Source organism: Marmota monax, unplaced genomic scaffold (genome assembly GCF_021218885.2).
Source record: "Marmota monax isolate L192 unplaced genomic scaffold, Marmota_monax_Labrador192_F-V1.1 WCK01_AAM20220418_F8-fsc00078, whole genome shotgun sequence".
NCBI classification, from domain to species: domain Eukaryota; kingdom Metazoa; phylum Chordata; class Mammalia; order Rodentia; family Sciuridae; genus Marmota; species Marmota monax.
Window position 1 is genome coordinate 8,332,178 of NW_026694865.1, and position 22,956 is coordinate 8,355,133.

General features: G+C 39.1%; 1 protein-coding gene across 7 annotated transcripts in view; it reads right to left on the reverse strand.

Moving 5' to 3' along the window:
* Tln2 (talin 2) overlaps positions 1 to 22,956 on the reverse strand; it is a 400,739-nt gene that overhangs the window by 152,672 nt on the left and 225,111 nt on the right. For all 7 annotated transcript variants that reach the window (XM_058573295.1, XM_058573296.1, XM_046426521.1 and 4 more), the window contains 5 exons: positions 21,177 to 21,274; positions 19,449 to 19,578; positions 18,515 to 18,667; positions 16,661 to 16,803; positions 14,981 to 15,108 (listed from right to left, as the gene is read on the reverse strand). In XM_058573295.1, the coding sequence (XP_058429278.1) occupies positions 14,981 to 15,108; positions 16,661 to 16,803; positions 18,515 to 18,667; positions 19,449 to 19,578; positions 21,177 to 21,274 (652 nt within the window). The remainder of the gene's footprint in view (positions 1 to 14,980; positions 15,109 to 16,660; positions 16,804 to 18,514; positions 18,668 to 19,448; positions 19,579 to 21,176; positions 21,275 to 22,956) is intronic.

Genomic DNA, 22,956 nt, shown 5'->3' on the forward strand with positions numbered 1-22,956 from the left:
AGATACATGACTGCATGACCAATGTGATTCTGCAACCTGTACACTCAGAAAAATGAGAAATTATATCCCATCTGATTCAAATATATGATATGTCAAGGTCATTTACTGTCATGTGTAACTGATTAAAACAAATAAAAAATTAAAAAAAACCAACTAAATGTGGATAACAGATTGAATGGTAATGCAACTAATTATAACTGCAAATATAACCATATTTGTAAAAATTACTATAGCTAAAACTACAAAACTCTCAGAAGAAAGTACAGGAATAAGTCTTTTTGCATTTGGGTTAAGCAAAGACTTCATCTATGATACTACAAGCATGTGTAGCAAAAGAAAAAGAAAAATTGGACTACATCAAAATTCTCTATTTTTTGAACTGCAAGTGACACCACCAAGAAAGTGAAAATAGAATCCACATAATGGGAGAAATCACAAATTATGTACGTAATAAAGGGACTGTATCCAGAATATATTAAAATTAAGAAAAAGACAACTTGCCCAATTGAAAAATGGGAAGAGGATCCAAATAGATGTTCATTAAAGATAAACAAATGGCCAATATACAATGAAAATACATTCAACATCATCAGCCATCAGGGATAGACAAAGAAAAACCACAAAGCAATACAATTATATACCCACAAGAATGGCTACAATCAAAACAATGAATAATCACAAATGTTGACAAGAACATGGAGAAATTGAAATCTCATACCCTGCTAATGGAAATGTAAAATGGTGTGTTTGTGTGTGTGTGTGTGTGTGTGAGTGTGTGTGTGTAAATATATATGGAAAAAATGAAAACATGCACACAAAAGCTTGTATATAATAACATCCATAGTAGCATTATTCATAATGCTGAATGATGGAAATAACTCAAATGTCCATCAGCTAATGAATGAATAATACAATGTGATTTTTCCATACAATGGGAAATTATTAAGCAATCCAAAGAGATGAAGTACCAATACGTGTTACAACATGGAAACACTGTGTTAAAGCCAAAAAAGCCAGTCACAAGACAATGATTCTACTGATGAAATGCCCAGGATAGGCAAAGCAACAGAGACAGAAAGGGTTAGGAACTTCCATGACTGGGGAGGGGTCTTGGGGAAATGCAGAGTGACTGCTAATAGGCAAAGGGTTTCTCTTAGGGGAGACAAAACCATTGCAAAACTAGATCTCATAATCTAGTGGCTGTAGAATCCTATGAATACACTAAAAGCATCAAATTGTGTACTCCAAAAGTGCAAATTGTAACATGTGAACTCTATCTCAACAAGGCTTTTAACAAAAAACATACATCATCCAAATGTAATTTGTAGGCCTTGTGAGGATCCTGTTAATAAAGTATAAAGTGGTGTTTTTGAGACAATGGGAGAAATGTTAACTTAGACTAGGTATTAGATGATGTTAAGGAATTATCACTAATTTCGCTAAATGTTAAGATGGATCTATGGTGTGTGTTTAATTTTAAAAAGTTTATATTTTTAAAATCATTAAAAATTATTGTTCATTGTTAGAGAAAGACTGAAGTACCTACAGAATAAATAATAGAATGACTGGGTTTGCTTTAAAATACTCAAGCAATAAACAAACAAATAAATAGGAATGGTCAGATTCCATGAATACTTGACTAAGGATTGTTGTCTGGTCAATCTGCAAAGGACTTCTGTCAGCAAAAGTGAGATTTCCTATGGATTCATGGATGTTGTCTGAGTACCAGTAGAGTGAGTACTCTGGCCTCATCCAAAGACCCCAAGCCATTCAGCAGGAGGGATCTAAGATACAGCTCATCAGCAACATTAACTGTTAGGACTATCATTAAGCAACTTTGTGGATAAAAGTGAGAGAGAACAGGAAGCACCAAAAAGAGGAGTCACAGAGAGGTACAGACTTGACTTAGGCCACAGGACTGCAGCAACAGCCTCTGAGCTCCCAGAGGGAGCCCACGTGAACACAGCTGCCATCAGGCTCCCCCAGGGAGCATGCTCCTCAGGATAATTGGGGTCATCATGAGCCGACTACTGTGGTAAGCCTCTGGTCAGTAGCTCACATGCCATCCACAGAGAGCCCTGCCTGAGGGTGACAAAAAGGCCTCCATGTCAAGCACCCTCAGAACAATGTTATCAGAATGCTGTGTGGTGGTGTCCAGTGGCCTGGCTAGGGGAGACAAGCCTGGACATCTATGGCAAGAAATTCTGTGCTGCAACAATCTCCCTCCCCATTCAAACTGCACAGCTGGCCCACCTGAGTTGGTTCCCTACCTATTTTGTAGCAGGTACCAAGAACAACCTCAAAGGGGCACTGGAGACCCCTTGTATCTCTGGAGTTGACTTTGGATGAGTTTAAAAAAAATTGAGAAAGTCTGTTTAGTTCTTTCGTCCATTTTGTGATTGGGCTATTTGTTTGCTTGGTATTAAGCTTTTTGAGTTCTTTATATATTCTGGATATTAATCCCCATCAGGAGGAGCTGGCAAAGATTTTCTCCCGTTCTGTAGGCTTCTTCTTCCTGTTCCTTAGTATTTCCTTTATTGAGCAGAAGCTCTTTAATTTGATGTACCACTTACTGATTCTTGGGTTTTATTCTCAAAAGAAGAAATACAAGTGGCTAACAATATATGGAAAAATGTTCAATATCCCTGGAAATCAGGTAAACTCAAATCAAAACTACATTGAGATTTCATCTCACTCTAGTCAGAATGGCAATCAAGAATATAAATAATAATAAATTCTGAAGAGGATGTGGGGGAAAAGGCACACTCATATATTGTTGATGGGACCATAAATTAGTATAACCATCCTGGAAAGCAGTATGGAGATTCCTCAACAAACTAAGAATGTAACCACCATATGACCCAGTTATATCACTCCTTGGTATTTATCCCAAAGAACTAAAATCAGCATGCGATAGCAATACAGCCTCATCAACATTTATAGTAATACAACTCACTATAGCCAAGATACGGAACCAGCCCAGTTGCCTGTCAATAGAGGAATGGATTAAGAAAATGTTGTATATTTACACAATGGAGTTTTACTCAGCCACAAAGAAAAATGAAATTTTGGCTTTTGCTGGTTAATGGATAGAACTAGAAAACATTATGCTAAGTGAAATAAGTCAGACTCAGAAAATCAAGGGTTGAATGTCTTTTTTCATATGCAAAAGCTAGATGAGGAGAAAAAGGTGGGGTCAGATATCATACAGATATAGGGAAGATCAGTGGAGTAGAAGAAAGAGATTTAGAGGGAGAGAAGAAGGACAAAATGGGGATAAGGTAGAATAAATGTGACAAAATTATGCTGTAGTATATGTATAAATATACTACAGTGACTTCCACCCTTATGTGTATCTATAACGCATCATAAATAAATAAATAAGTGAAAGGAAGTCCAGTTGAGTAGAGGAAACGAGAACAGGGAAAGGGAGGAGGGAAGTGGTGGTGGTGGAGCATCAGGAAATGGAGTAAATTAAACTCCATGCATGTATGATTATGTCAGAAGAAACCCAACTATTACATATAACTGTAATGCACCAATAAAAGCGAAGAAAAATAATTTTAAAATAGGAAGTATATGTATTTCTCCCTCAGCATATCAACACAGTGTCAGCACAATACAGGAGGGTGCAGGCAGCCTGTCACCACTACCTGCCAGCCAGCAGGGCAGCAGTTCCAGCTCAGTTGTTTTGATTACCAAGACAGTCTGCAAGTTTCCTCAATATTTGAGATGTGGTTACAAGGGAAATGTGTTAGCCTTCTCTGAGAAAATGGGTCAGATTGTCAAACCTGAATGAAAATTTTCTAATTAAGTAGGCTATGGCCAAATAAAGTTGCTCCCACTGCCCCCTTAAATATTCCTACCATAAAAGGGGAGCCATCTAACAGACCTGCATTTAGACCTCACTCCCCCTACAAACCCCACAGCCAGTCATTTAAGTATCACCCTTGCTGAATGCAGTGGTACTAACAGACCTCCCATTTCCCCAGTGAGTAGACCAGTGCTCTTCTTATTGAGACCTACAGGAAGTTGAAAATTTGCAATAAATTAACTCCTCTCCTATGACCCCTAAATTTTGCTTTGGCTAAATCAGCTGCACTGTGCTCCATTTTATGGCAGTTGGCTGTATAATGCATGATTACATAATACCTAGACATACCCCACTTACTGCTGCCACAGGATAAAAACTGAGCTACTCAATGCTTCCTAAAAGTATATATTCACAAAGAGTTATTAGAGACAGGAAAGACAATTATAAAATCCTTAAAAGGAAAAAAAATCTAAAAATATTCTGTCTGCAGATTGCTTCATGATGGTCTTTAAGTTCCCTCACAGAGGCACTGTGTGTGGCTTTTATAAGAAAGACAGGCAGAAGCTGAACTGGGGATGCACACAAGGAAAAAAAATCTGGGTCCTATGTGAAAGACTGGGAAATGGATGAATAAGATGAAAGTTAAGGTTTTTGAGAGGGAGATATTACTTGTTATGACTCTATACTTTAAACAACTTTTTGAACTATCTAACCAACAGAGGACAGAGGATTTCTACTATCAGCAGCTGCCATTTATTGATGGTCAAACACCATTTCAGGTGATTTACACACGTAATTAAATTCTGACAAAAGCCCTAGGATGAAAAGATCCCATTTTATACAGGTACTCTGAGGGTCAGAGATGCTGAGTGAGTCCCTCACACCAGAGCCAGCAGATCAAACTTGTCTGCAGGCTCAGAGACGTGATCTTGACTACTGCACACCTGGCACCTCCAGTACCCTTTAGTCAAATGCCAACCCATGTGAGCAGTACCTCGGACTCTTCAGACAAGAAGATCCATGGAACACTCAATCAGATTATAATAGGGGCCTTTAGTGACAGATAATATTTTAGAAACACCCAGAAGCCAAAAGAATCAGAAGAGGAATTTAATAATTATCATATTTGATGGAACAGGATCTGGATTCAAACCCAGGTGTTCACTAAAACCTCATTTTCTTCCTTTTTTAAAGATAAGATGTAACGGTATTTTTATTTTATATATAAATACATACATGCTGCTTTGAGATACACATACAAACTGAAATGATTATTGCAGCCAAGCAAATTTACATATCTCACAGAGTTACTTTTTTGTGGTAAAAGTACCTAAAATCTCTTAGTAACTTTCCAGTACACAATATTAACTAGAGTCTTCATCTTATATATTAGATTTCTAGACTTATTTATCCTACACAACTGAAACTGTACCCTTTGACCTCCATGTCCCCTTGTTCCCAGAATTATTCTGGTAGCCATCTTTCTACTGTTTCTATGTATTTCAAGGTGGTAGTGGTTGTTTAAGTCCTCATATTGGTGAGATCATGCAGCATTTCAATTTTTGGCTTTTTTACTTAGTATGTCCTTTAGGTTCATCCATGTTGTCACAAATGGCAGAATCTTCTCTAAGGCTGAATAACATTCCACTGTATATAATAATAAAACCTCATTTTTAAGCTGCCTGTACAAGGAATCACAACAGAGGAGTCAAAAAGAGGGCAATAAGTTACAAGAACATGGGGAGGCTGATATCATTTGGAGAAATGTTAACTGCCTCTTATCTGTCCCAGGGTTTCCACCAAGCAATTGCATGACCCAGGGAAAGTTACCACCTCTCTAAGCTTTTTTTTTATCCCCTGAAAAGCAGGAATGATTCCTACCTAGGATTCTTATTTCTTTTATGAACTGAAAACAAGGCAAGTGCCTCATTCATGAGGAGTAAGGGCGTCAGTATGAACACATGAGAAGCAGTGGAGGGCTTCACCAGCAGAGGGTGCAAGAATGGAGGGAGGTAGTGATACAGCGGAGCTGGTGTCACCCAGAGGACACTGGAACATAGATTTCCTTATTCCAACCTTTACATCAAATCACCCAGTGATTAACAATAACAACTCAAATTTACTATCACATACGGTTCTCAAACTGTTGACCCCAGGACCAACAGCACCAAAACCATCTAGGTACCTGCAAGAAATGCCAGTTTTCAGGCTTCACCCTAGACCTGCTTAGTAAGAGGCTCCAGGGATGAACCCAGCAGTCCATATTCACAGCCCTCTAAACAATTCTGACATAAGTTGAAGAACCACTGGCACAGTGGGCAGAATGCTCAAATTACTCATCAGACACATGGGGATTTGAATCCAGACTCGAGATTAAATGTCTGTATTACCGAGAGGGCTGGTTAAGTCCTGGTGACCTGAGGTGATGATAGGAGTAGAAGAAAGCACGGACCAAGTAGGGAAATGCCTAGGGTGTGAGAAAGAGTGGGGTGGCATGTGTTAGCCCCGTGTGCTGACAACAGCAGAATACAGTAGTCAGAGCAATTCATAAAGAAAAGTAACTTAGAGTTCTGGAGGCCAGGATGCCTGAGACTGGGGCACTGGCAGGTTTGCTGTTTGGTGAGAGCTGTGACCTTCAGAGCCCAGGGAAGCTGTCCTCCCTCCTATAGCTGAACAGCAAGCTAGGAGACTGCTACAGGAAGCCTCTGTCATAAGGGCCCCAATCCCACCCAGGAGGGAAATGGCCTCATGGCTTAATGGCCTCCCAAAGGCCCTGCCTGTTAATACTATCACATGGGCAAACACCTGGATTCTGGAGGGGACACATTCAAACCACAGCAGCATGCTAGGAGCACAGGGTTTGAGTCTGAAGAACTATCTCAGCCACCTGGTGACTCTGTGATCCTGAACCAATCCAAGTGCCCTTTAATGTAAGCTCAGAAGCTCAGCTCAGGGCTCCCAGTTTGACAGTTTGAGTTTGGAAGTAGTTAGGGAGTTAAGCACCAACCTTAGAAGGCTATGTTAGGACCAAACAGCAAATGTGCCACCAAGTGGCTATCACATCCCCAATCTGAAAGGAGAGCTCTGGGCTGTGAGGATCCCAGTGTGAGGGGGGTGGTAAGAAGGGGAGGTTAAGACAGCTGATGAAAAATAAAAGCTGAAACGCCTGCTTCGTTGCTAGTTTGAGAATAGAATCTACAGCCAAATTATTCTGACAAAGCACACAGAGGACCAGGTCAGAATGGCAAATGTGTGTCTGAACTGATGCCAGGGGAAAAACTGACTTGAGACCTCCTACTGTGCCAAGAGCTTTGCTATTGACAGCAGTATTATCTTGAATGTGTGGCAGAAAATTTCCAAGTCCACTCTAAATTTCTTAAAACACAGACTCACATCCTGGTTGCTTTGTTTTCTCAGAGAGACCCTTCCCAGGAATACCCACATAGGGTCATCCATCATGACAAAGGTTTCCTCAGCCTGTTATCTGCCTGCCTACACCCCCCATTGGGCTTTTTCTTCTCATAATATACAGAGGGACGGAACCTTTTCACCTGGTCTCCAACACATGTGCATTTTGCCTTTGCCACACATTATATATCCAACCTCAGTGAATGCAAGCTGTTCTCTCATGTTAATATTGAGATGTGAACTCTGAAACATTTCAAATTATAGAAAAGTATGTGCCTCATAATTTATACACCTACTGTCAAGGAGAAATATACGTTAATATTTGCTTTATGATTGTTACCTCTCTATTAGATATATGGATTTATTTTATTTATTTTTTATGGTGCTGAAGATTGAACCCACTGCTCTGTAAATTCTAGGCAAGGACTCTACCACTGAGCTCTATCCCCAACCAGAGATATGGATTTAGCTAAAATCCTACATCCCTTCTTTATCTAATGGTTGCTACTTTATTGGTGCCCATGAATATGTTACTATGTTCCTACATCTCCTTCTCTGTATAAACAATAATATACCCTGTTTTTCTTTGTGTGTATATTTCTAAAGACAAAGATACATATTCTCAAACATCTTGTTTCCTCTGTAAAGTACATTGGCATTTTTACACATCTAAATTTGTACCCATCCAATAGACATAAAATGCTATATCCTTGGTGCTTTTGTATTTCTTGGATTACTTATTTGAATATCTATTCATCTTATAAGCTAATAAAGTTTCCTCCTTTTTAGAGTGCATATTGATATCCTAATGATCTTTTTCTTAGTTTTCTTTAATATCTTCTGGATATTAATTTGTTCTGGGTAGTTTACACTGCAAATGTGCAAATTTCTTTTTCTGGCTTGCGGTTTTGCTTTTAACTTAGTGATGTCTTTGCTTAATAAAATTTAATTTTAATAGAGGCAGGCTTAACCATCTTTTGAACAATTATATCAACCTATGACGATATAGTGTTTTAATATTTTACAAAAAGTTGAATGATCTTCCATGTATATTCAATTAGCCTTTGCCTTTCTTGAGCCTTTCTTTAGTTTAAATTTTAATAGCTTAATTAAGATATCCATATTAAGAATATATTTTCTCATTACTAACTAAGTGGGTTTTGTTTGAAATTAAATAGACTCTGTAGATAAAGTTGGGTAGAAATGTTATCTAAAATCAAGTCTTCCTATTCATTATCATAGCAAACCATTCCATTTATTCAGACATTTTATGCTCTTTAATAAACTATCATTTTATTGGCTAGATCTTGGGGATTGTTGGATAGCTTCCTTCCTAGGTAAATTATGCTTTTGTTACAATTATAAAAGGTATCTTCCTTTTTCAATTACATTTTGTCCGTTGATTGTGTATGGCAATACTATTTGCTTTAATATATTGATTTTTTTCTAGAAACCTTGCTTAACCTCATTAATTCTAAAAAGCTTCTATGTAGATTGACTAGATTACTTACATAGATAATCATATCATCTACAACTATGGACAGTTTGTTATTCCAATCCTGGTATCTTTTATCTCTTTTTCTTTCCTTATGGTACCTGTTAGAATATTCGGTATTGAGTCGACAGGAAGCACTGGTTGCGTCATCCTTCCTGACAATAATGGAAATGCTTCTAATATTAAATTATGATACTTGTTATAGATATTCTTTAGTAGACTGAAGAAGTTTCCATGTATTCCTGGTGTGCCACAAAGTTTCTCTTTTTCTTTCCATCAAGATTATATCATCTCATCAAATTCTTTCTTTCCAATAATAAAGACAATCATGCAGTTTTTTCCAAATATGCTAACATCATGTGTTACATAAACAGAAGCTCAAGTATTGGCTTCTTTGTGCTGAGTTCCTTGCCCATCCATCTTAAATTGACCAACTTCCCCCTCACTCCCTAAAAGACACATACTCTCTATTCTCTTTCTAGTTTTTTTTTGTCATTTCACGTATTATGTATTTTACTCAATTATTACTTGAACTCTACCTCTGCACTAAATAAAAGGCTTATGAGGGCAGGAATGTATTCTTCATGCTGTATCCCCAAAGTCTACCGTATAGAAAGCACTCAGATTATTCCTTGAAAACATGACTATTGCCTCCATGATGGAGACTCTTTTTAGTTATAACTTTGAATTACACACAAACATATATGTTGGATTTGGTTTGTTAATATTTTACCTTTTGGGGAGGATATCTGTATTTGGTTAGAAGCTATGTATGGTCTGTACTAAGTTTTAGTATTGTGGTTCTGCTAATTTTAAAAAAATGTGAGGAGCTTTATTTTTTTGTCTATTCTCTGAAATAACCTGGGCTTAGTTTTTGTTTTTTGAGTAGTATATTTTAAACTGGTAAGGCAATTTCTTTCAAGATTACACATTTATTTAGATGTCCTAATTATCCATTTTGTCTAAATTTTCTTTTTTTGTGGGCTGGGCTTCATGTTCTCATCACATTCTTTTATGCTTCTTAAAATACTTTCCTCTGTAGTTCTGCTCCACTGTCTTTACTAATAATACTTTGGCTTCCTTCTTCTTGATCAAACTTACTCAAGGTTTTCATAAGTTTATTACTTTTTTCAAAGAACCAGTTTTTTGATTTATTAGTTTTCTTTGTGGTTTTTATTCAATTACTTCTTAATTTTCTTTCTTAATTCCTTTTGATCTTGTTCTACTAATCACTTACTGTAGTGGGTATGTTAAATCACTCCACTGAAACTGGGCATCTGAATTTTTGTAATGCTGCTTATTTTTCATTTATATTTATTTAAGGCAACAGGTTCACAACTATCATCTATCCTGGTGAATTAGTCCTTTTATCTTTATAATGATCTTCTGTATCTCTACTTAGGCTTTGTTTGCTTAAAAGTGTTTATTTTGTGGGACATTAAATATGGCTTTGCCAGCTTTAACTAGGCACTTCCTGGTGCATCATTTTCCACATGCTTTCTTTCAGTGTTGTCTTTTATGGTACAGACTGGACTTAAAAAATCCTACTCAGTAAAAGAACCTCTGTCTATAAACTTCTGAGTTTAATTTACTTTGGTGTGATTGCTCAACTTATTTAAAAGTACTTACATCTATTTTTGTGCATTTTTTTTTTTGGTACCTAGGATTGTACACAAGGCGAATAACCACTGAGCCATATCCTCAGTGTTTTCTTTTGAGACAGGGTCTCACTAAGTTCCTCAGGGCCTCCCTAAGTTGCTGAGGCTGGCTTTGAACTCATGGCTATGTGCCACCACGCCCAGCTTGTGCATTCCATTTACCACACCTTTTCTGGCTTTGTTTCCATAATTCACCCTGCACCCATCCCAGGGGTGAAGTTATCTGTTATGCCCAACCACCCCACCCCACCCCCACTGGTGTATGACTACAGTTGACTCTAGAAATACAGACTATTTCTTTTTGTCGTTTTGACCAGTAATTAAAAACCTTACTAAGAATTAAACAAGGCTGGTTTCTTTCATTGTTTCCATACAGTCTATTTCCATTCTTTTAGTCTTCAATTTTTTCCCTATGATTATGAAAAATTTTAAACACACTAAAATCTTGAAAGAATTGTGCAGAGAATACTTTGTACCCATCACATAGAGTTACCTTCAATTTTTATCATATACACTCGATTGGAGGTTAAAAAAAAAATTCATCAGCATCTCTCACTTTCTCCAATACAATAAGGTCTACACAGACTTTTACTTTGATAAACGTTTTCCACCATGTCTTTAAGAGGCCTGAAATTAGCCATTATTATAATGTTTTCTTGTTGCTGTTTCAAGACTTAATTCTTTATATCTATCTTCTTTTTTTTTTATCAATTTCTTTGATCAACAATGCTTCTTGCATCAACTCTCCCCACTTCTCTAGAAACACTTCCCAGTAGTCCCCTAGCCTGCACTGCAACTTCCAGCATCCTCTAGAGAACATCCTGCATTTAAAACACAGCAAAAAGGTCAGACTTCACTGAAATCAGGGCCAAGTCCTGGCTCTCCCAATAACCATGTATATTTGCCACATAAACTGTGAACTTCAATACAGCAAATTACCAGCTCACGGTACCTGCCTGTACCTTCCCTATACCTGGCATGATGTGCACGCGTGCATGCGCGCGCGCTCACACACACATACACACACACAAGGCCTCAGTGGGTTAAAAACACATGCCATGCTGTCTGCCAGCATTTTCTGAACACAGAAAAGCATTAAATTAATATATGATTATTAGATTGTGTGTTGTATTTACTGTATACTCCAATCAAGTGTCCCTTTCTGGGCCTCTTTGCAGGTGACCTAAGCAAAACTGTCATGTAGATAAAGCATACCAGACTCAATTTGGGAGACCTGGCTTTTTTCTGGCTTCCAGCTCTTGACAGTTTTGTGCTTTCTCTCTCTCCCTCTGTCTCCCTCTCTCTCCATCTCTCTTTCTCTCTGTATCTCTTCTATTTCCCCCATCCATAGGGAGAGAATACATTAAATAATCCTAAAATCCCTGTAAACTCTAAGTCTTTTTGACTGATTTTCATTTTTCTAAATGAGTATCTTCACTAAAGTGGTACCGAGCCAAAAAAATATTGAAGAAAAATGAGAAATTATATCCCATCTATGTATGATATATCAAAGAATACACGTGCATTCTACTGTCATATATAACTAATTAAAACAAATAAAAAAAATTTAAAAAATATTGAAGAGTGGAGAAAACTGAAACAGATTTTCATAAAAATATCCATATTATGCTGACAATGAACAAAAAGGCTAAGTAATTTTTTTAAAGAGAGAGAATTTTTTTTAATATTTATTTTTTAGTTTTCGGTGGACACAACATCTTTATTTCATTTTTATGTGGTGCTGAGGATCAAACCCAGCGCCCCGCGCATGCCAGGCAAGCCCGTTACCGCTTGAGCCACATCCCCAGCCCAATAATTTTTTAAAAACTTAAAAAGAAATATACTTGGTAAACATACCCCTATATGCCTCATTCACAAACTATGTGACTAAAATTTCTGGTGGCTGTATCTCTAATTTGGTCCTGTCACAAGTCCAAACTTCTTATTATATTTTTTAAACTGTGAATTGTCCTGCTAGATAGCACACATGAAGGCTAGGTGGAGACAGGCATGAAGACTGTGTAACAGCTTGGCCAGGGGACAGCCCAGGTGAAAACAGGAGCCAACACAAATCAGGAAACTGTGACCTCACAGGTTTGTTCTGATGGAGAGGGGACTGACCTCCTCAGGAAGTTCTACCCGCACAGGATGAGCAAGAACATGCACAATTAAATACCTACATTAAATGGACATGCTTCATTACATAGACCAGATTTGGTCTAATTAAAAAGTAAATCAAATTTGTGGGGAAAAATAATTGTTACCAGACATGATAAGCTTATTTTAATTTAGAATCAGAGTAAGGGTACACATACCATTAGAGGCAGGAGCTTCATTTCATAATCTTAGGGGGAAAAATCGGACATAACTGCGCTCTCAGATTATGAAGAGAAGCCTACTTTTACTGGAGTGCAAGTATGCAGCATAAATAGGACTACAAACTGCAGCAGACACTGTTCAGACCAATCCCGACACCCTGAGATTAGGAGATTGGTCAGTAGTTTCTGTACACGTGGTTTGCAGCACAGCGACAGTCACGTCTTGGTTGGTACAACAAAGACACCAGGAAAAAGACTGAAGGAGTTTTTGATCACATTTTTCACATCTACCATATGAAACACTGCTTTCTTCATTCATAAGGGGGTGAGTGCTAAGAAAGAGTTGCTCCAGTGCACATGTGAAATGACTATTGGGCATCACCCAAGCACCTAACAAATGGCTGTGGTTAGATCTCAGTTCTACCAGGGCCACGTGTTTACAGGAATGAAGTCCTGGAACTAAGGAAAGCTTTGATGTACAGTTTTCTGGCTTATCAGCCTTCCCTTGGTTTTCTCCCATTCTTCTTCAGTCTCTCTAGAAACAGAAGTAAAATGTCATTTCCTCCAAGGCCTAACTAGTTCGGGCTGTAATCCTCAGACTTATTGACGCTGGATGTATCTGAGGAACCAGCTGTGAGGTTCTGTAGAAATGTGAAAACCAGTAATGGAACATCTGCACACAGCTTTCAGTATGGTGTCTGTGGTGTCGCAGGACCGAGGGGAAGGCTTCCTGAGGTTCTTGCAGACAGCCAGACCAGTTGTGAAAAATGGGCCCTGAGGAATACTTGGCTTGATGACTCTTGGGGAACACAGAACAGAGTATGGGACAGGAATTACTCAAAGCCACTCCCAGACTCAAGGTCACTATAAGTATATTGAAGGATGAAGCATCATTTTGGAAAGGCTCCTGAAGTTCATTAACTAAAGGGTAGAGGGTTTGACATTTCTCTTCTACCAATTCAGTTTAGACTAAAGAGCATGTTGACTAAGCATTGTCTGCCACCAGGTGAAAAAACAGGCTTTCTTCTCACTCAAGGGCATAGGCTGGTCACAATTATTTTCCACCAAAGTGAAAGTGGGGTCAAAGGACAAATAAGCTTTTGCATTACCCTCTGCCTTCAATCTACTTGAAATGACCACATGGATGACCTGCTCAGCACATTTTAAACTGGCCACATCCTCTAGAAATGTTCTTGTCCTCCACCGCCTGTCAGCATTCACATCAGGATCACACTTCCAAGCCCTCTACAGGCTGCACTTGAGGTGATCGTATAACACTGACCTCCATGAGACTCTTGGTGATTTTTTTTTTTTTTTTGATCACCCATGTGTTTCATTTGCATTAAGAGGAAGCAGAAAGGAAAAAGGGGGATATGGGTAAGGAAAAGAGTATTATCTGAGGAAGACATTCATAAAATGCTTGGAAAAGTTCTCAAAACAGAGGGGAGTACAATCTCAGACACATAGCTGCCTGTTAGTAGCTAGGATTGTCCTGCTGGCAGAACTAGGAATTCCAACCTTAATGCCTGTGCCCTGTGGGGCCATGATGAATCTTTAAGATCAGCTTTCTCTTGAAATTTAAGTCCAAAGTCAGATGAAAATGTGCCCATTATTTTTATTTTATTTTTTTTTTTAGTTTTTCGGCAGACACAACATCTTTGTTTGTATGTGGTGCTGAGGATCGAACCCGGGCCGCACGCATGCCAGGCGAGCGCGCTACCGCTTGAGCCACATCCCCAGCCCTGTGCCCATTATTTTATAAATGAGAACCAAAGACCAGATGGAGAAAGGAGTGGAGCAAGTAGTTCACATGCACATCACATTTTCAAAGCAACAAAGAATTTGTAAGATTGTAACAAAGCACATGTATCTCTTTTATTACACTCTGTTGTTCTAACATAGTCACAAGCAACTAAAGATGACAGAATGTGGTGCAGCATGAATAAGCATCGTGCATAGGTTATTGTAGGAGAGAGTAAGCTCCTCAACTGTGGAGATACCCAGTGAGCAACAGTCAGTGGTGTGTGTGGAGTGCCACTGAATCGCCAGCAAACAGGAAAGCACTGTTGCTGGATCTCAGAACACACCACCTTTACACTTGTCCAACACTGTACTTCTGGGCTTCTTGCTTTCCCTAAGGTCCACAAACTTGATCATAAAACCGACTAAGGGAAAGCTAACACATTCTTACAATCAACTCAAATCAGAGTGTGCATTTTAGGTATTTCACTGAAAAATAAAAAGGTAAAGGAAAAAGGTGAAAAGAGAAAAACAACGGGTCACTTACTCTAAGAATCCAGGTTTATGTTTATGTTCTACATGAGGTCCAAACTGTATCTGAGCTTGGAATCCACCAAATTCACAGGCTTTTTCGAAGGACACAGGGTGGGAGCCGTTCAGGATATCATCCCGTGCCTGAAACAGAAAGGGCAGGAAAAGCCTCAGGGGCCTGGGTGAAGACAATTCTCCCCATGGACACATTCTTGCTCTGTGGAGCAAGGAAAGGTGCTGGACACACCCAGGACCCAGTGGATGGCAGACAGGAGCATAGCAGAATGAAGACAGAAGGAGCAACTAGTCTTTTCCCAGAGTGGCCAATATATAGACAGCCAGGGCTTGGCAGATCAAAAGGAAAGCTTGTTGATGATCTAAAAGGTAGAAGTGATCATGACGAACAAAGGCAAAGGAAAACCCTGGTAAAAAGATCAGATTCACACAGGCTGAATCAGAAACACAATTTACTTTTTAAATGAACTTAAATCATAAAGGTAGCAAAACCATAAGGAAGCAAAACCAATTCAACCCTTATCCTAAGGTAAATAGCAATACAACATAAGGAGAGGAGATAGATGGACTCATGTGCGCGAACACATACATACTTCCCTGGACGTTTGGGGAAGGACAAGTTCTCCATCCATTGCTATGTTGCTCTTCGTTTCTTCTGTCTTTCCTTTCTCAGTTACATGACCCCAGACCATCCTTAGATCTTTTGGCTGTCACTGTGGACCTTGAACCTACAAGCATCTTCTCTCCGCCTTTCTATCTCCCTTGCTCCCAGTCTTTTTTATCTCTCAGTCTTCTTTCCCTGCCATTCCTTTCATCCACTAATGCAGAGGTCAGTAAACATTTTCTCTAAATGTCCAAATGGTAAACATTTAAGACCTTCAGGGCCTTATGGTCTGTGTTGCAACTACTGAGCTCTGCCATCACAAGGATGGTCACAGAACATATGGAAAACATAAGGGGTCTTACCAATATCTCACACTTTAAAAAAAAGGAGGTGTTTACTTCTAATACAGGCAGAGGGTATGGCTGCAGGATACAACCCTTGCATTATTTCCATGGGCAGATAAGTAAATAAATAGGAGAGGAAGTCTGGGTGAGAAGAAAGTGGCAGAAATATAAAAGATTTTTTCCTTGAGCTGAAAGAAACCTTGGAGACAATCTAGTGCAAAGTCCTCATCTTACACGCTGGGGAAACTGCAACTGAAATGTGTTAAAAGACTTTTCTGAGTTAAAACAATTAGTTCATGATAAAGACATGAAAGGTTATCTGAAGGGCTAGCTATCAGTTACTGAGAAGTACTGATTTTTTTGACTGATACTCTGGTGTTCTAAGGTGCTAATAGAGCTGTAGTGTATTTGGAATGGTGAGCCAGTTAAAGGAACACAACTGCCTCTCAAAGCCAGGCAGAGGACAATGCCCACTACATCCCAATCTGGTAAGCTGAAAAGAACCCAGAAAGGCATTCTTTGATCTTTGGTGGGGCCGTCATTTCCTTTCAACAGCTCACACCCAATACCAACCTGCACCACCACCAAACATGTGAGGAACCCAGAGCAACACCCTTGGAAAGCAGATACTGTAAGGCTGTGGGAGTCAGAGCCAGACTCCTGCTCCCCAGAGACCCAGCCGGGAGATTACTAAAAGTTCACAGTCTCAGTATCTGAGCAGGAAATGCTGTACCTGGACATAAAGCAGGTTCAGCTGCACGGGGTCTCTCGAGTCTACATTCTGATCAGAGTAGAAGAACTTCCGCCTGAGCAGCAACGTCTCATTTTCATCCACTCCTTGTTCTCTGAATGTTCGGCTGTGATCCAGCCAATTTACTACAACACAAGACATAGGAAAGAACTGTGTTTATATTTCCTCTTAAGTGAAAGGAATTTACCATAACAGCAGTGCAACGAAGACATGGATTTCTATAATGCAGATAGTCATAGATACTTCTTACATTAAAATTGTGCTTTTTAACTTCACTAAATAATTTCACATCTACCATATGACTGATCAAAAGGCAAATGAGGGAGAAAATCCCCAGCCATTCCTAAAGTTAGGTTAAGCACTACAATCAATTTATAATATGTTTCTCCCCTGGGTGAGAATAAGGAAACAGTGTTCTGTGCTAAGAACTCAAGTCAGAATTTTCCTTTAAATCAAGAGTAGATGCTACAGTCTCATCTAGTGAAGGATTTCAAAGACACTGAATATAACAAGTTTACCTCTGACTCCAAGTGGAAAAGGAAGAAAATGAGTCATGGAGGGAAACCAGACTGCTAAAGGGTGGAGATGGCAGACACTACCCCCTACCACCCCCCGACCAAGACCAGCTTGAATTTCTGTCAGAGAAACTTGTCTCCCATCTAGGTGCAAGAAATCAAACACTTCCCTAAGCACGTCCACAGCACTCTCCTTCATTCCTCTCTGAGGTTAACATATGTGGTGAGGGTGGGGATTTACAACCTGCCTCACTAAATTCTAAGCAACTTCAGCATTCGGAATGTGTCTGATAGACCTCACTTCCCCAGCACCTGGGAGAGTATTGTGCACACATTAAAAAATCCTTGGGATTTGTCTACTAAAATCTCTTGGAAAGAAGCATGTAACTGAAAATCTAATGAGGCAGAAAGAAAAGGGAATAGAGAAAGTGTCAGAGGAAATGAAGGCCTCACCAAAGATCAATAAACATAATGACAGTGATTATGTCATCCCAGCACTGCGGCAAGAGCAAGAACAAGGAGGTCTGAAGGCCCAAGTGACCTGTGTGATGAATTAGGATGCTCTTGGTGGAGGGTGGGCAGCAGGACACACACAGCAGGTTTGCTGGGGCATGTGCGATTATATGCCAGCTTTCCATGGATTAACGAAGTGGCTGTGAAAATGATTTTCCTAAGATAAAATTTTATCACTGATTTTTAAACATTTAGGAAATAATGGATCTAAACAATACTCACAGAGGGCTGGTAACATGTTGGTAACATGTCTCCCCCTCACCAAAAGACAATCAGAAACAACTTCATTAATACATACATGTACATAAACAAGCTTCCAGATTTAAGAGAGTAAAAGGGACACAGGGACATGTTGCATGACACCAGAGGTGTGCAGTCACCAAAATCCACAGTGTAGGAAATGCTATACAACTAACCAGGTTTCTTCACACACACACATACACACACACACACACAAATTGCAAGAAAATAATTAAGAGATTGAGAGGGAACTTACTTCATTAAAACAGTTAAGTGGTACATCAGCCAACCTTATTTGGATCACAGTTAAAACTATTAATAAAGATTGAGAACATAATGGAAAAAATACAAACACAATTTATATATTTGATATAATGAAATTTTTTTAGATGTGAAATGGTATTACAGTTTTTTTTTTGTTTGTTTCTTTAGAAGTCTTCATCTTTAGTGACACAAGCCAAAATATTTACATATTATAAATCCCCCAAATCCTGCCTTGGGTCATGGGATGGTGGGAGAGAATGAGGCGTAGCAGAGCCTGGGTGTTGCTTGCTCCCCAAACACTTACAGTCATCGTCTGTGTGAAGCTTGGCCTTCAACTTCTCCATCTTCCTCTCATCTCGTAACAGCGTCCTATCTTTTTTAAGTGTACCCGTCCCTTCCTCTTTCTTTTCTTCAATGGTTTCTTGGATTAAAGAGTATTCTTCATAATTCGTTATTCCTAACAATAGAAATTAGGTTATAATTCTCAATGATTAAACTTCTGTCAATTCCTTCCATATAGGGCCTGAGATACTGTAGATAGTCTCTGTTGGCGGAGGACAGAAAGAGACTTTCCTCACATGTGGACCGGAAGCCACATGTCAATGAAGGATCTTCAGCTGGTGAAGTCACATTGGAAATGCCAGGTGCAGTTCTCTAGACTGATATTTGAGAAACGAGAACAAAGTAGAGGCCATGCAGAGGATGATGACAAATAAGTGTGTGAAGGAATTGAGTATGCTTTCCATGAAGAGGAAACTAAAATCTACAAGGTGACTTTTCAAATATTCGAAGGGCTTCATGTGGAAGGGAGGCAGAGTTGTTCTCTGGGGAGACTAATAGAGGGTACAAGAAGAAAATCTATCTGAGAGTTGATTACACAGGCCATTGGCATGAGTATTCAAGAAGATCCTGGACACCAATGATGTTTGCATACAGTGCCAGCATCAGGTCAGGGTGAATACATCCTTAAAAAACTACTTTCCATGGAGAAATCTCTTTTTGTTTTCTGAGAGGGAAATAAAAGCCTTCAAATGTGACTTAGTGAGAAGTTCACGTTTGTAGTACCAGTTAGTGGAGTGGCAAATCAGAAGAATGGACACACTCTCTTGGGATTGGGCCTAATTTCATGTGTTAAGGCATTTTTAAAATTCCCTAGACATCAAATTAGAAGTGGAAAAGAAAGGAGGCGAATTATTAAAAATAAAGCAGAAACAGATATGAGTTGTGGGTGTGCTCACCTATCCTGCTGCAAATGGTGACCAGGAGCTCCCCCACCGTCTTGGAGTCATCCACCATCACTGTTTTCACAGACCCATCCAGCATCCGGATTTTCTGAGGCCTCTGTTTCTTTTTATACTCCAAAATATCCTAGACCACAAATCATTTCACAAGAGTCAGAAAATAGGTTACAACTTTGAACATTTTTCTTTAAAAAAAAAGATGAGTGCCCAGTAGATGCTATTTCCTTATTCTTTCAAAATAATCCTTTGTTGTCCTGGGGTTGCTAATGCTCTGCTATGACAGAATCTCCAGTGCAAATAGTTGTTCTGAGAAAGATTTCTTAAAAACCTGGTAGTGAAACTGTACCTCAAGAAGGAGTACCTGTAGCTCAATGGCTGAAAACTACCCTCTTTAGAATAAATGTGGCCTGTGTTCTGTGAAAGGTAAGAGTTGAATTAATGAGAATTAGCAGAGGGAAATACATGCAGCCCTTTTCAAAAGCTGGTAGTGAGGGGCTGGGGTTGTGGCTCAGTGGTAGAGCGCTTGCTAGCATGTGTGAGGCACTGGGTTCAATTCTCAGCCCCACATATAAATAAATAAAATAAATTTCATCAACAACTAAAAAACTATTTTAAAAAAAGGTGATAGTGAGTATCTGCCATGAAAAATTTTTACTACCCATACATATAAAAATTATTTATAAAATTTTACTTGAAAACTATTTACTATATTTGAATTTTACATAATAAAGGACATAAGCAATATCCCCATAATTCTTCACAGGGCATATGACAGTAGGAGTGGTTTTCACAAGAGTGAAGTGACATATAATAATGGTAAAACCAAGCAGGGCTAGTAAGTTTTGGAGTTTTTGTTTCATTTTGTTTCATTTGTTTGTTTGTTTGTTTTTAAGAGATCTCTTTCTTACTACTTAACAATAAACCTATGCAGGGGAAATTAATTAAAATTAATTAATCAAATATTTCACTCCGCTTTATGGCATGCTGGCCAATCTGATAGGTCCAATTCACACAAAGTACCAAAACCCCCAGTATCTTATTGGCTAAGTAGAACAGAATATTCAACATGTCTTTACTCACACCCTCACCCCCTTCCACTGAACAACTCCTTTGTTGTTACTATTACCAATGGTTATTAAATGTTCATCTCCAATTTGAAGTTTCTTTTTTTGGGTACCGGGGATAGAACTCAGGGGCACTCAACCACATCCCCAGTCCTGTTTTGTATTTTATTTAGAGACAGAGTCTCAATGAGTTGCTTAATTAGAAGTGGGAAAGAAAGGAGGGCCTTGTCCCCACTACCTTTAAACTAGGGAAAGAGATTGGCTTTGAACTCACGATCCTCCTGCCTCAGTCTCTGGAGCTACTGGGATTACAGGCATGCGCCACCACACCTGGCTAAAGTTTGTTTTTTTCAAAAACAAAATGGTAATTACTATTCCGTCTTAGACTATCAGGATTACACTTTGTTCTCCCTCCCATCTAGGCCTCTGCTCCCAGCCCATCCAGGACTGCTTAACATCAACCCAACCTGTTTCAATCTCTCTGTGTAATTTCAAGAATCTGGATTACTGATATTTTCTTACCACCTGGACAATCTCAAAAGTACACTTCATGAAAACTATTAGCAAGACACCCATGAATCAAAAAAGTGTAATGATGTTGGCTTTCACCAAAGGCCCAGATACAAAGTGACAGGGAATCAAGTCAGTACCAGCTGCGTACCCCATTTCGCAACATGTAGTAATCCAGTGTTCTGCCTGCTTCCAGCCAAATCCCTTTCCTGGGGTCTTCATCCGAAAGAAACAGCCCATAGTCAGAAGCTGGAACATAAACAAAAAGAAAAAGTGGTGACCAAGTCTTCACTGGTTCCTAGGCCCAGAGCTGGTGGACTCGGCAAGGATGTGGGTGTTCTCTTTCACTAGAGAGACCTGTTCCCTTTTGACAACACATATAGACATGATACCTAAGCAGATCAGGAGGAAGAAGAGTTGAGTGACAGAAGCAATACTCCAAAATACGGTTCATGTTTCCTAGGATCAGTGGGCTAGAATTGTCTGAAATTTAGGGAAACCTAAGAACAAAGCACTTCCAGTTTCCTTTTAAATACACTTGACTGTGTTCTCTAATCTTGATGTAAAAAATAAGGTCAAGAACCCATGGAGAAAGAGAAGAGAAACTGAGGAAGTGGCCCTCCAAGCCTGAGGCAAATGGGGGCAGATGGGCCTTCATGCCCTGAAAGATACCAACAGAGCATGCTAGAAAGGTTTGGCAGGAATTCCTTGTCCCCGCTACCATTAGACTAGGGGAAGAGTTGGAAAGTTAAACTCTATGTTCTCTGTAGAAACTCCTTATTCCTCCCTAGGAAGTACAAAGGGAGCAGGGGCAGCTTATTCTCCGGAAGATCTCTCTCTTTCTTTACATAATTAAGGAAACCTCAGAGACCCAGAAAAGCATCTGAGCTTCTTCTGCTTCTCAGGAAAAGAACTTCCAGGTCTTTAACAGTTTATATCTTCACCAGACCTTATGGAAATCTGGCCCCCCAATTTTTTTAAAGATGTTTATTTATTTATTTTTAGTTGTAGTTGCACACAATAACTTTATGTATATGTGGTGCTGAGGATTGAACCCAGGGCCTCGCACGTGCTAGGCGAGCGCTCTACCACTGAGCCACAGCCCCAGCTCCCCAAAAAAGTTTTTTTTTAAAAATCTGAGAGAAAAGAACAAAAAAGGAACCAAAACATAAGCCATCAGAACTGACTGGTCATTCAGATCTTGGAGTAAGGTGTAAAGTGGGGCTGTCAGCAAACTTTTCTTTTTATTTCGGAGTACCCTAAAAACAGCACAGCATTTTGAATAACATCAGTAATACTTTCAGACCAAAGGCTCAGAAATTTTGTGAAAACTGGATGTTCTCCAAAGGCCTGTTCTTACTTATCATCAACTCTGAATGCTACATTTGACTATTATCTTTCCAGTTTTTTCTGGAAAATTTTACCTAATATCACACTAAAGGCTTCTCCACTTAATGTGACCCTGATTTCTCAACTTTAGTCAAATAAACACCTAAATAAGGAAAGAGAATGTGGAGAAAATAAAACGGGAGAAGTAAAGTCAATTGAATCAAGGGTTTCTGCTTAAACTCAGATTAATGGGGGCAGTGGCTTACTCAAACACCAAACATAGTATATTACAACACACCCACTCCACTGGTTTTTAAGATGTGAGAAAAAATATATAAATCTCCCTTCAAAGGGCTTGTACTATAAGAGTTGCCCTGCGTTCTGATAGCAGAGAAAAGTGTTCCTGTACATGGAACAGGGCTCAGGATATAAATAACCAATATGTGTCAGGGCAGATTTGTTGTCCTTTATAGGGCAAATGAGATGATATATCAAAAAGTGGTTTGTAAACTTTAGAGCACCATGCTGACATGTGGGAGGGTCAAGATAAGAGGTATGGCCTTGCTGATGACTTGAGATGCACACTATCAATCACAAGCCTC